Genomic DNA, 14455 nt, shown 5'->3' with positions numbered 1-14455 from the left:
AGATGGTTTTAATCATTAAGATCTGAAATCTCATTGCTGTACCAGCATTTTTGTTTGCAGTCTAGAAAAGTACATAATTAAATACTGGTTACCAGATAATCAATAGTCACATATACTTGACTCACACAGGCTATCAGCTAGTTTTATAATCTCTAATGTTGTAGGCAGTTACCGTACTCATTAGCCACTGAGCAGGAAGTCCATTTCCATGAGTGGAACCAAACTCAAGTGTATTCCTGTCCCCACCTTAGTTTAAGGACATTAGCATGGTTTTATTTCCTAATCTTATTTCCCTCTTTCTTTGTATGTTTAATTAGGCTATAGATTCTTTGAACTCTTAACTCCTGATTTGTTGTGTCTCTCACAGGGTTTACCAGCAGGCTAGGCCCACAGGCACTCTCAGTACTGAGATTCCAGTAGGAATATGGAACTGTATCATCTTTTGTCAGCATCACAGGTGTCCACAATATTAGAGATGGAAGGGACTTACAAATATAACCTACTTCAACTCCCTCATGTTACAGATGAGAACACTGAGACTTAGAGAGGGTGAATGGCTTGTGCAGGTTCCCACAGCACAGAAGCCAGGACTAGAATTCAGGCCCCCAGTTTCCAAGATCAGTGTTTTTCCATAATTATAGTGAACACCATCTCAGTTTAAGAGGAGGTGCTTCCCCATCCAGAAGAGCCTTGTGTTTGTAACTCTCCATGGGGCAGCCAGGGGGATTGCTCCTGGGTATCCAGGCAGGTGGCTGCAAGGCCTCTCTGATGCTACCACAGCACCTGACATTCCAGGGACTGATTCTGGAAAAGTGGGAGGGGTCCCAGATTTTAGGGGCCTAAGAGACCAGACCAAACCCTATACCTCTTTGAGTCCTTGGTGGGGGATTCAGAAGAAATCTTGGCTCTCAGAGATGGTGACAGAAGGAGGAAGAAAGAGAAGGGAAATAACCTGACAAAGATGCAGGCACTAATCCCCTCTCCTCGACAGAAAATGGGAGAACTTAAGCGTTGGCATATCTCCTGGAAATGACTTGCAAAAGAAGCACTTTGGAAAGTGCCTTTGATTTGGTTTAGGCAAGAAGACCACACAAGGAATGAGTATTCTCTGGATGCTGTCTACAGACAGCCTATCCTGGAAATAATTGGCTACCTTGCATCAGCCTTCGCCTGTGTGGTTTGATTCAGAAAATTGATAAAGAATAAATAAATGATAAAGAGTAAATCCTAAGAGTTCTCATCACAAGAAAAATTGTTTTTCTGTCTCTTTAATTTTGTATCTATATGAGATGATGGATGCTCACTTAATTTATTGTGCTAATCATTTCTTGATGTATGTAAGTCAAATCATTATGCCATACACTTATACAATGCTGTCTGTCAATTACATCTCAATGAAACGGGAAGGGAAAAAAAGAATAAATGGACATTAATTTTTCCTGTCAAGTCATTTTCTCTTAAGACAGGTCGGGCAGAAGTACATCATTGGGAATGTTTTACACTTTCCTCTGCAACTCCAGGGCTGAGCACAGACCTGGCACGGATTAGGTCAAAGCAGATTTACCAGGGAAGGGCCCCTCACTTGCACCGCTCCTTCTGAAGTCCAGGGAGGAGGCCCCGCAATGTGTTCACTAGCCATATGCCTTGTAATTTGCAAAAGTAAAAGGTTTCAGGCATAATTGTCTGTAGCTATTTGTGTTACTTTAATCAAGAATCCTGGCTAATGTACACAGTAAGTGCTGGAGCTAGGACTTGAACCCAGGCTCTTAGTTCTGGTCCTGTGCTCCCTCTATCATGCCACTCATGTAACTCATCTCAGGCTACAAGCCAAGCAAACCTTGCTGCTACCCTGGCAGGTAAAAGTCAAAATCCAGGGCTTCCCTGGTGGTGCAGTGGTTAAGAATCCACCTGCCAATGCAGGGGACACAGGTTCGAGCCCTGGTCTGGGAAGATCTCCCATGCCGCAGAGCAACTAAGCCCGTGGGCCACAACTACTGAGCCTGTGCTCTAGAGCCCATGAGCCACAACTACTGAGCCCACGAGCCTAGAGCCCATTCTCCACAACAAGAGAAGCCACCGCAAGGAAACGCCTGTGCACAGCAACAAAGAGTAGCCCCCACTTACCACAACTAGAGAAAGCCCACAAGCAGCAATGAAGACCCAATGCAGCCAAACATAAATAAATTTTTTTTAAAAAGTCAAAATCCATGGGGAGGAGTTTTACCTACCTGACTCCTAAAAATACTTGCAGGAGAGTGCAAATGCCAGAGACGAAGAAAATGGTGCTGATGAGGTAGCTCTGGGTCAGGGGGTCATGCTGCAAACACAGGTCCTTGGCCAGGATGAGTGGAACTGCCACGAGTCCCCCCAGGGCTGTGAGGAAGTGCTGTGGGCAGAGCAGAGAGAGGAGATGGGCTTGGAGATGCTGTAGTTGCCTACTCTACCTTCATTCCTATTCCTACTGCCTGAGGCAAGAGCTCCATCTCTGGTCTCAGAGGAGCCTGGCCTTGAGTGACAGGCAGCGAGATCCAGGCAAGCAGTGGGAAGGAACTAGGAAGCCCTGGCAGCAAGAAGCAGGGACCCAGCCAGAAGGTCTGGGGTTCAAGGGCAGGACCCTACTGCCAAGAACTGATGTTCTAGGTAAGAAATCAAGGCAGGGACACAGCACAGGAGGATATAACATGAACCAAGGAGGGGGCCTTAAGAACAAGAACAAGGCAAGAGGCTCATTATTAAAATAAGGCACAAGGTGAGGGCAAGACCATTGACCAGGAAGGCCTGAGCACATTCTCCAAGATAGATCATATGTTAGGTCACAAAACAGCCTTAGCAAATTTAAGAAGATTGAAACCATACCAAGAATCTTTTCTGTCTGCAATGGTATGAAACTAGAAATCAATAACAGGAGGAAAACTGGACACAAGTTTGTGGAACTTAAGCATCACACTTCTGAACAATCAATGGGCCAAAGAAGAAATCAAAAGGGAAATCAAAAAATATCTTAAGACAGGCTTCCCTGGTGGCGCAGTGGTTGAGAGTCTGCCTGCCGATGCAGGGGACACGAGTTCATGCCCCAGTCCGGGAAGATCCCACATGTCGCCGAGCGGCTGGGCCCGTGAGCCATGGCTGCTGAGCCTGCGCGTCCAGAGCCTGTGCTCTGCAATGGGAGAGGCCACAACAGTGAGAGGCCCGCGTACCACACACACAAAAATATATATATATCTTAAGACAACTGAAAATGGAAACAAAACATACCAAAACTAATGGGATGCAGCAAAAGCAGTTCTAAGAGGAAAGTTTATAGCAATAAATGCCTACATTAAGAAAAAAGAAAGATCTCAAATAAACAACCTAACTTTATTCCTCAAGGAAGTAAAAAAGGAAGAACAACCTCCAAAGTTAGAAGAAGAAAGGAAAAAACAATGATCAAAGCAGAAATAAATGAAATGAAAAACAACAGAAAAAAATCAGCAAAACTAGAGCTGGTTTTTTAAGATAAGCAAACCCTTAGCTAAACTCAGAAAAAAGGAGAGAAGACTCAAATAAAATTAGAAATGATACAAAAGAAATACAAAGTACCATAAAACACTAGTATGAACAATTACACACCAACAAATTGGATAACCTAGAAGAAATGGATAAATTACTAGAAACACACAACTTACCAAGACTGAATCATGAAGAAATAGAAAATCTGTACAGACCAATAAGTAGTGAGGAGACTGAACAGTAATCAAAACTTTCCAATGAAGAAAAGCCCAGGAACAGATGGTTTCACCAGTGAATTCTATCAAACATCTAAAGAAGAATTAGTACCAAGCCTTCCCAAACTATTCCAAAAACTGAAGAGGAGGGAACACTCCCAAACTCATTTTACAAGGCCAGCATAAACCCTGATACCAAAGCCAGATAAGGACACTACAAGAAAAGAAAACTACATGTCAATATCCTTCATGGATATAGATGTAAAAATTCTCAACAAAAATACTAGCAAACTGAATTCAACAGCACATTAAAAGGGTCATACACCATAATCAAGCAGGATTTTACCCCTGGATGCAAGAATGGTCAATATACACAAGTCAACAACTATGATACACCACATTAATAAAATTAAAGACAAAAATCATATGATCATCTCAATAGATGCAGAAAGAGTATCTGACAAAATTCAACATCCTTTCATGATAAAAATATCTACATTATCCATTTTATTGGCTCATAATAATATTTTTTAAAATAGTATGACATTTGCTCTTCTTATTTTGTAGAAAAGCACAAAGAAGTTAACAAAAAAGTGTATCCCATCCCTGGTACCCCACATTGAACTGTTTGTAAAATTAAAAGAAACACATCTATAAGATTAGAAGATTCAAGCTACAAAAGTTACAAAATAAATAGGGAAAGTTGAAAGCCACCCTTCCTTTCCTAGCTTCTCTTCCCAAGGCTAAATACCTCTATTAGTTTCTTGTGAATTCTTCAAAACATGCAAAATTACTACATATACTTATTTCTATCTCTCTTTCGTTTGTTAGTTTTTAACACAAAAAAAGGTCACATTATACACAATTATTTACTTGGCTTTTTTCACTTAATATATATTGGTGATCATTTTTTAACTGCAAGGTAGATACATCTTTCTCTTTCTAACAGCTACATAAAAGAATTACTTGTTAGGATGTGCCACAGTTCTCTAACATGGATATTTTGGGGGTGTTTCTAGGGTTTTGTTTGTTGTGATTTTACTATTAACAAAAGAAGAACATCTTTGTACTTACCTTAATGAGTCTTGCCAGCATATCTATAGAGAAATCCTTCTTTTTTTTTTTTTTTAATTTGGCCGTGCCACACGGCTTGCAGGATCTTAGTTCCCCAACCAGGGATTGAACCCCGCCCTCAGCAGTGAAAGCACAGAGTCCTAACCACTGGACCACTGGGGTATTCCCTACAGAGAAATTCTTATGCATTAGGGACTGGGTTAAACAATATATATGTTTTACATGTTCACAGAAAAGTTGCACCAAATAACATTCCAACAAAAGTGTTTGAGAGTGCTTGTTTCCCAATATTCCCCAAGCATTGGTTATCAAACTCTTTAGTTGTTGCCAAACAAATTATAATTGGTATATTGAAAAAAAAAACCCAACACCGCAATGGCCCAGTTGGTGTCCTTTATGTGACCTATTAGCTCAGCATGGGGGAGAATCCTCCCTTAACTCCATGCCCCAACCCCAAACTCCTTGAGAGAAAGAGAGACTGGAGGAGCCTTGAGTCCCCTGGAGGTTAACAACACGGAAGGCAAGAATATCAACAACATGGAAGCCAAGAATATCAGCAATTTGACCTAAGTGTGTGTTCATGTGCCTTTTGAGGCAGAGCTTCTTCGGACCCAGTGCTTATGGGTGGCATTACCTGCACTCCCAAGAAGATACAGAGATACCATGGTGGGATATCCAGGATGCTATAAGCCAGGTGGTTACTGCTGAGACCCCTAGGCTGGCCATCCTTCTTCCTGCCTTGGCCACCTTCATGGGAGTTGAATACACCATCACCCTTCTGCTGAGAACAAGAGAAGAACACATTTGAGCATTTCAAGAGGAATCAAGTGGACTTTTGATGCCGAAACCTCAGCCTCTGTCCACCGGTACTGAATCAAATCTCAGAGACAGAGTTTGGGGTGAATTAGAAAAGAATAACTTTACTATTTTGCTAGGCAAAGGGGGACACAGTGGTCTCCTGCCCTAAAAAACTGTGTGTCCCAACCTGGGAGGATCTGGTGAGGAGTTTTATAGCAACGGTTCAAAGGTGGATTTGCTGATAAGATTAGGGTGTGTGCAGGGCCTGCACTCCTTTAATCTGATCTCAGGTAATCTGATGAGTTTCTGTGGTTCTTTTAATCTGGCCTCAGGTGGTCTTCTTGAAGAGCTTCTCTGGTTCCTTTAATCTGGAATGAAGAATGCTGACATCTTCCATTTATTGGGGGTTTTAGTTCTATAAAGAGCTCAGAAGATACAGTTATATGTATCCCTTGAGGCTGAACCAGGACCCTGTCCCAAGGCTGCACTATGGTTTCTTGGCTGCTCCTCCCTTGTCTCTGCAAGCCCTCCCTTCCCTGATTAGCAACTGTTTGAATCTGTCCTTTGGGACTCAGGGAAGGTCATGGAAGCTGGAGTCTGTTCCCTACGAACAAGGAACAGGGAACACAGAAAGGCTTCCGTGCCCAGGAGCCCCCTAGGGTCCTGCTCAGTTTCACTTTCTGATTTCAACCAGACAGATGGACAGCTTTCCAGAGGCAAGAGCGATGGGATAGAGATAACTGCTGGCCTGCTTGGGATTTCTAGGTCAAAAGACCAGTGATTTTCTATATTATACATCTGCAGCAAGACCTCCACATGCAGTCTGGGGCCAATCAAGAGAGGTAGGTGCCTTGCCTGAAGCCCTGGCAGAGAAGAAACTTTGTGGAGGAGGGAATGGGGGTCAACTCCATGGTCAGGAAATGGGCAGGTAAATGGGGATTCTGGCCCAGAACGGTGTAGCTGCCCTTGCATACACTCCTACAGGCCAGCCTTGCGCCAAAGCCCTCATCACAGCACGCTGATTATAACGCATGGACTGTTTCCTTATCCATCTCTTCTGCTGGGGTGTGAGTTCCTAGAATGCATTCACTGTGCCTTATTCTTTTTGACCCAGCTTCTAGAATAGTCTGTGTGCTCAGTCTGAACAGTCTGAGTGTACAGATGAATGAATAGATATAACACAAATGTAAATAAGTGCAGGGCATACAGAAGGCTCTAGGGTCAATAGCCAAGTTATATTCCTACCAGTTTAACCCCCAATTAACTTTGAATCATAAACCTTCTCCTCCAACTTATTGGCTATATAGTTTACCAAACTTGGGCAAATTACTAATATTTTTAAGCCTCATTTTTCTGATCTATATAACAGAAATGTCAATAACATCTACTTCATAGTTGAGCCAGTCCTCCTCCTCCATGGGGTAGAGCACTGGCAAATCTGATCCTAATTCCTTCCCAGTACTCGGGGCCCACATCACTGGCGATGGAGAAAATGGCCCAGCACACTGAGCCTCCAGGCAGCCGGAGGAGCCCAGGGCCGTGGTCAGGCTTGCTGATCGTGGGTGGACTGAGCCAGCCACAGAACAGCTCTGCAGAGGCACATTGCTCCTGGGCCTCAGAACAGCGTTTGCTGTGCTGAGTTTCTGAAACTTAAATGTAAGGATTTTGTCTCTACTCATCTATTTAGCAATGCCTGGGAACAAGCATCCCAAAACTGTTCCAGGAAGCATTCCCTGACTTCACTCCACCCCGGCCTCAGACCAGACGAGGCCTTCCCTCCTCAGAGGCATGTTTACTACAGCCCAGAACACACCTCACTACCATCATTTGTCTTCTCGTCCTAAAGGCCATAAAGCCCCAAAACTACTCCACCTCTAGCACAGAGTTAGTGCTCACAGCATTCTCTGTTGAGCTATAAAATAAACAAACCCACGTATAATGACCATAAAGAACTCTTCTCACGGATTTTAAAAAATAAATACTTAACTGGTTAGAATTCTTTGGAAACAACACGCTGATCTTATTTAGACTCTCGAAAAGGAGGAGGCACTGATGCTACTTGGTACTTGGGCTGCACAAGAAGGATGGCTGGCTCTGCCTAAGGAGGTCAACGCCAAGCCAAAGATGGCCGGGAGGCTGCTGGAAGGAAGTCTGGAGCACTTAACGCGAGGTTTTAGTGAAGGTGTGGCACAGTCAGTGAGCACGACAGCAAGAGTGGGAGAACAGGCTGAGGAAAAAAGAGGAGGGGCAGAAGGAAAGAGCGGCTGGCTGATTGGCTGGTTGGTTGATTGATGCTGGGTAGGCTACACAGAACAGCAGAGCGCGCAGTTTGGAGTGGGGGAGACGTGGTCTGTCATTCCCCTGCTTGGCAGCCATAGGCACTTCACTTTCCCTCTCCCAGCCTCGGTGTCCCCTTCTAACTCTGGGATGGTTGCAAAAATACTGGAAGTCTGTGTGGCTGCCTGTTACGTGCGCCGGTGATTGAGCTCACCAGGCTGGGGCAGGTACAGCTGCCAGCAAACTCACCTCATACCTTCTCCCAGGACCCCTCGGAATTCTCAGAAAGGTGATGGGGAGGGAAACACTGAGGGTAATGTTAGTTTGGGGTCTTTTTTTTTTTTTTTTTCCTATTAAGAGTCAATGACTCAAAGAGTGTTCTCAACCTGATGACCTCTGAATGTTCTAAGTTCTGTCTAGATGTCAACTTGGACCATCTGAAGGTTATGGAAACCACTTCTGTAATCGTTTTAAAACAGTTTTCTGGGAAATTGACCTTGTATGAGGTCCCACATGAAAAAAAAAACTAGAACTGAGAGTGGGGAAAAACTTGTCTTCGTTGAGAACGGCTGGTTCTTTGCTTCTGATAAGTGCGACTTCTGTGAAACCCGTCAGTCATGGCTGGTAGAAAGCATAGGGCCTGATCAAAATACATCTTTTGTTGTAAACTACCTTACATCACTTATGCAAAGCACTGGGACAAAAAATAAAATAAGAAGGTACACAGTGTACCTGAGATTCCTGTGTGTCAGAGATGAGTCACTAGCATATTAAAGACGCACATAGAAACAAGTGACATCCCAGAGGTATTTTAGAGCAGGGGCTTCTCAGATGGAGGTGGAAGAAGTCCCATCTCAGGGCATATCCGGATACGGGAAGCGCCTTTAATCCCAGGAGAATCCCTGGGCGGGAAAATTCTGTGAGTCTTAGAGCAGCTGAAGATCGCCTACAAATCCCTTTTTGAAGGAAGAATGAACTCTTAACGAAGCTTCCCTGCCAGTGAGCACTGGTGTGAGAAGGGGGGGCCACAAAGTCTCCTGGCTGGAATTGTCTATCAACTCAACGCACGAGCTGTAATTTCGCCAAAAGCCTTGCTCCAAAGAGGCGTTGTGCTGAGGCCTGGCATTTTATAGTGCTTCACAGTTTGCAAAGACCTTCCAATGCATCCTCTCATTTGATTCTCACAACCCGGTTTAAGGATGAGGAGACTGAGGCTCAGGGAGGTTACAATGAGGAGACTGAGGCTTGTACGAGGTCCCTCCTCTTTCGGTGTCGAGGGCAGTTGCTGGCAGGTGCTGCCCTGTGAGTACAGGGACAGCTTGCCAGCTCCCAGGAGCAGCCCAGCAGAGCAGCAGGAGACTGTGCTGCAGAGGGAGCAGCAGTGGGAAGGAGGGTGCCTGGCGGGGGGGAGTGAATCCCTTGGCCCTCTGACTCCATCCATTCCCCATACCGCCTCCCACTCCCTGATGTGCCCCTCTAGCTTTGCTTCCTAACACTTCCATTCAGCTGACTCTAGCCAATGGGATTGACCATATCCCTCCAAACGTGGCCTCGATTGTCCTGCCTCAGTGCCTTTGCTCACCCTGTGCTCCCTACCTGATCCCCACGACCCTGCTTCCCCTAAACCCACCTTCAAAGAGCTCAATGCCTCCTTTTCCTTTACCTCTTCTGCTTCCCCCACCCCATATGATTGCCCTCCTTGTACTCCCAACACATATTGTCGCTCTGTTATGTAATTCACCATCTTCTCCCTTGTATCAGAAATATTTTTTTATACCCCGCTTTCCCCTAGCTAGGCCATAAGCTTTCAAGGTGGGGAAGCTGTCTTCCCCATGTTTATATCCCTAGAAGATTCTAGCAAAGCAATATGCACTTGAAAACCAAAAACATCTCACAAAATGGCCTCTTAATCTGGGTGCTGAAACTGAGGCTTTGAAGAAAATGACAAGACAGGCCACTGAAAAAAAATCAGATGTGTCCAGACTCCTCCACTCCCCACTGGCCTCAGGTGACCAATGAGGTGGAAAACATCACAGCCTTCAGAAAATGGAGGCTTCAACTTATTTCCCAAGATTTTTTTTTTTTTTTTGGCTTCCATAAGGTAGTGACAGAAGTGTTTAAAAAAAAAAAAAAAGGCCCAAAATGGAGTCACTTATGCTAAGCCCCATGTTGGCAAACCAAGACTTAATATCTCACCTAACTGCAGTTTCAGTCTCTCCCAGGAATGTAACCTTTAACCAGTCAGTCGAATTACCTGGTCAGCACTAGTGAGCTGATCTGCCTGGTAGACACCTGCTTTCAGGAAAGTGACCTCACCTGAAACAATCCACTCTTTGATAGAATAACTTCCTTGCCCTGCCTCCTTCTGCCTATAAAACTCTTCCATTTTGTACAGCTCCTCAAAGCTCCTTTCTATTTGCTATGATGGGATGCTGCCTGTTTCATAAATCATTGAATAAAGTCAATTAGAGCTTTAAATTTACTCCACTGAATTTTGTTTTTTAACAGAAGGAATTCTGAGGAGAAGACAGGAGATTTCTCTCAGGTGTCTTCCACAATATTCCAGAAGAGATGGTCAGGGTCTCTTTACCAGAAGGCTGACCAGCAGTGGGCAGGGTCTGACAGCCTGGCTCCAGGCGATAGTTCTGAGGGCCCAGCCTAGGCTCATGGGTGGCACCTGTCCCACAGACACTATGGCTGCGCCTGGTGGGGGGAGGCTCTTTCTGGCTACGGTGGGCAGAGGGTCCCCACTCAGTCCCCCCTGTTGTTTTTAGGTGGCCAAAATAGGTTGGAGAGAATGGTGGGACCAGGGCTCAAGGATGAGCTACAGAGGCCTCCAGATGGGTTACTGTCACTTTACTTCTCTGGGCCTCAGTTTCCTCATCTGTAAAATGGGAACAGAGGTGCACGCTTCATTGGCTTGAAGGTAGAAAACAAAGTATATAAAGTGCCTGGGGCATACTGGTTATTCAGTAAATGTTAGTTCTCTCTCTCTCTCTCTCTCTCTCTGCTTCCCTCTGTCTTGCTTCAGAAAGGGCTTCTGATCAAAGAAATCATAATGCTGAGAAACCTACAAAACAAACATTTAGATTCAACAGAGTAAAGCAAAGAGGACTTTTCAGCTCTCCCTTCTTCCTTTGTAATTCATTCACAGAGTTTGGCACCCAGGGAGGAATCTTTGCCTCTGTGAGGGTGAGGTTGGGAGGACAGCTCTAATAATCCAAAGTCTTACCTAGAACATGAGTCAATGTCCTTAGCACTAAAAATGAACCCGCATTAGGACTTCATGCTGGGACCCCCTCCAGGCATCCTTCCTCCTTTCTGCTACTCCACCCCACCCCTTATGTTTCCCTCTCTTCTACCAGCGCTCACCGAGGGCTCAGGGTGCTCACAGCTGATGATGGCAGAGTTCATGGCCGCTTAGGGTCTTCTCCTGTTGGCTTCCTCTCAAAACAAAAAAGAAGCCGCTCCAGGAGAGGAAGATTAACTTCTCACCGCCTGCCAATATAATCAGAGAAAGAGGAGGATCTGGGCCAGCTCCGGGGAGGGTGGGGCCTCCAAGCCCCACCTGCTGGTCTGCAACAGACTCCCCCTCCAGCCCTCTCGAGGGGACCAAGGTGCCTTCAGTGGCAGGGAATGTTTCACAATTTGATAAGTATGGGTAATTGCAGGAGAAGTTAATGATCCCTCTTGGTACCAAGGAAACAAATCAGGGTGCAGCCTCTTGGGATGTGGCAGGAGAGCACTTTCCGGAAGCCAGGTTTCCAGGGGCAGGAAATGAGGGGGATGAGGGTGAGGCTCTGGGCTGAACATAGAGGCTTTTCTGTGTTCTAAAGCTGATTTCTAGCGACCGGTTGAGCCGGAATGAAAGCATTGCAAAAGTAGCGCAAATAGCATGGCCCCTGAGATGTACTAATGCAGTCATTAGAAACGGAAAGGTATTACTGCTGACCTGGGAGAGGCCACTAAGGCTCATGGCGGGAGCAAAGGCCTCAGGTGAGAGACGGAGGAAAAAAATGCTTCTAATCCTTGGGTGCTTGTCTCCCTAATACCCAGAAACTTCTAATAACCCCCCTTTCAGAGAGACAAGTCCAGGAAGGTATAGTCTTGCTCTTATTCTACACAGGGCACTAAAACGCTCCTCCAAAACTCTCAATAAACCCCACTCTATGAAGTCCAGTGCAAGCAAATACCTGCTATTCATAATGATGGAATGTTCTGGAATGGGTAGCACTGGGTCTCAAGTTTTGGGAAACACACAGTGGGACACACGTAGACGTTGATGGGAGTCGGTCCAAGAGGAAGCCCTGAAAAACACAATGAGAAGTCTGACAAGGGAGGGGACAGAGCTGACGTAGACTGTAACAGAAAAACCAAGGTTAGAGGAAGACAGTCAAAGGTCAGTAATTACTGAATACTTAACTTTGCACTGCACTACACCTTTTTTTTTTTTTTTTTTTTTTTTTTGCGGTATGCGGGCCTCTCACTGTTGTGGCCTCTCCCGTTGTGGAGCACAGGCTCCGGACGCGCAGGCTCAGCGGCCATGGCTCACGGGCCCAGCCGCTCCGCGGCATGTGGGATCCTTCCGGGCCAGGGCACGAACCCGTGTCCCCTGCATCGGCAGGCGGACCCTCAACCACTGCGCCACCAGGGAGGTCCCCCCTTTTTTTTTTTTTAATCTTAATGTGCATAACAAACTAGCATTCACATCCTTATTTTACAGGATTAAAAATCCTGTAAATTCAGGTTTTTTTAAGATTAAGAAATTTGGGTGTCGATGGGTTAAGCTATTTGCCCAAGATTCATAGCAAATACAGGAGCCGAGATTCAAACCCAGGCAGTCTTGTTCCACAGCCCACGGGGCTCAAGGAGATGCCCAACAGAGACAGGCAAGCGCCCTGGGTCTGAAGATGCACAAGGTGGGGCTCGGAGGAGATGGTCCAGGGAGTGTGGCCAGAGGGGCTTCCCCATGCTACCTGGAAAGGAAACACAGATCCTCTACAAAAGGCACCAGGGGCTCCAAGTTCACCTGAGAAGGGAAGGTGAGGCTGCTCGGCTCCAGGAGGCATGGGTCCTGCAGGTGTCGGGGTCCCCTGGGCACGCTAAGTGTGCAGTTCCCACGGCGGGTGAGGCAGGAGGTAAGGAGAGAGACCTGGTGCCAACATTCAATGGACAGTGAAGACCATGAGCTTCGGCTGTTGCTCCAGGAAGGCCAGGCTGGGGGGTGCGGGGGTCCGAGCGGGGGCTGCCTGCACTACCCCCAGCCCCCCTACCCTCACAGACCTGTGGGCACAGGCAAAGTTGAGGTCACGCTGGTCATCTCTTTTCCCCGTCACCTTCTGGGACGGCACGGAAGTGGGGGGCTTCTCAGCCTCTGCCCTCCCCACACTGAAGGTCCTTCCTCACTCCACTTTGCCCTTTCCTCTCCCTGCCGATGGCTGGGGTGTACAATTAAACTCCGCTGTAACCTGAGACAAAATGGTGCAGGGTTAGCTACACAACTGAGGCAAAGCAGAAAGATGGTCTCCTGTCACCACTTCGTTTGGTTGCCTGTACAGTGTGTTCAGAGCCATCCTCCCTCCTTATCCTCGGGTTCTCTCTTCTGAGCCTGACACTCTGTCCCACACGGTTCTTTGTACAGGTCCTCCCAGCGTTCACCCTTTGGCTTGCGGTCACTGCCGCTGTCCCCACCTTGCTCAGCAGCTCGGAGGCGGAGCCGAGCCAGTCCCTTTCCTCTTCCTCCACCTTCCACGCCTTAGAAGTCACTTCCAGGGAATTCCCTAGCGGTCCAGGGGTTAGGACTCGGCAATTTCACTGCCGAGGGTCCGGGTTTCGTCCCTGGTCAGGGAACTACAAGATCCCGCAAGCCGCGCGCCTCGGCCAAAAAAAAAAAAGTCACTTCCACAGACTAGTCCCTCCACTCATCACTAGCCAGGCCCGGCTTTGAAACAGGAGGGAAAGGAGCAGGGCACAGCCTTTAAACAAATGACATAGCCCTTAAGGATATGACATAAAATGGCTAGAACCTACTAGGTCCAAGATGGCTGAAGATTCGACTCCCAGTAGCCCTTGAGCCTCGCTATACGCTCATTATAATATATTAACATGCTAATGACACACCCACAGGCGCCATGGCAGTTCTGAGGCCGACCATAAAAGGCCAAAAAGTGGGCGGTGGTTCATTTCTTGGAAATCCCTGCCCCTTCTCCAAGATAGTTGAAATAATCCTCCTCCTCATTAGCCTATGAAATTACCCAGCCCATAAACACTAACCACCCCATATTTCGGGGCCTCTCGCCTTCTGAGATGGCCCACGCTCTGTCCGTGGAGTGTGTTTCTCCCATGGCTGCTCTCACTTTCCGAGATGACCCCATGCCCTGGGGCCACTCTTGCCTTTTGAGACCGTCCGCATTCTATGGAATGTGTATCTCTCTAAATAAATTCTTACCTATCGCTTTGTCTCTCACTGAATTCTTTCTGCACTGAGACATAAAGAACCCGAAGCGGGCTTCCCTGGTGGCGCAGTGGTTGAGAGTCCGCTTGCCAATACACGGAACGCGGGTTCGTGCCCCGGTCCGGGAAGATCCCACATGCTGCAGAGC

General features: G+C 46.6%; 1 protein-coding gene across 1 annotated transcript in view; it reads right to left on the bottom strand.

Annotated features, from left to right (window-relative positions):
* LOC112394979 (solute carrier family 23 member 1-like) overlaps positions 1 to 11355 on the bottom strand; it is a 45711-nt gene extending 34356 nt beyond the window's left edge. Inside the window, exons 1-3 of the mRNA XM_024737987.1 lie at positions 11226 to 11355; positions 5413 to 5559; positions 2229 to 2386 (exon numbers count right to left, since the gene is read on the bottom strand). Of these exons, the coding sequence (XP_024593755.1) occupies positions 2229 to 2386; positions 5413 to 5559; positions 11226 to 11267 (347 nt within the window). The 5' untranslated portion in view covers positions 11268 to 11355. The remainder of the gene's footprint in view (positions 1 to 2228; positions 2387 to 5412; positions 5560 to 11225) is intronic.
* Between the last annotated feature and the right edge of the window lie 3100 nt (positions 11356 to 14455).

This window comes from Neophocaena asiaeorientalis, unplaced genomic scaffold (assembly GCF_003031525.2).
Source record: "Neophocaena asiaeorientalis asiaeorientalis breed wild unplaced genomic scaffold, Neophocaena_asiaeorientalis_V1.1 scaffold364, whole genome shotgun sequence".
Lineage (NCBI taxonomy): Eukaryota > Metazoa > Chordata > Mammalia > Artiodactyla > Phocoenidae > Neophocaena > Neophocaena asiaeorientalis.
This window is presented reverse-complemented; position numbering and strand designations above follow the sequence as displayed.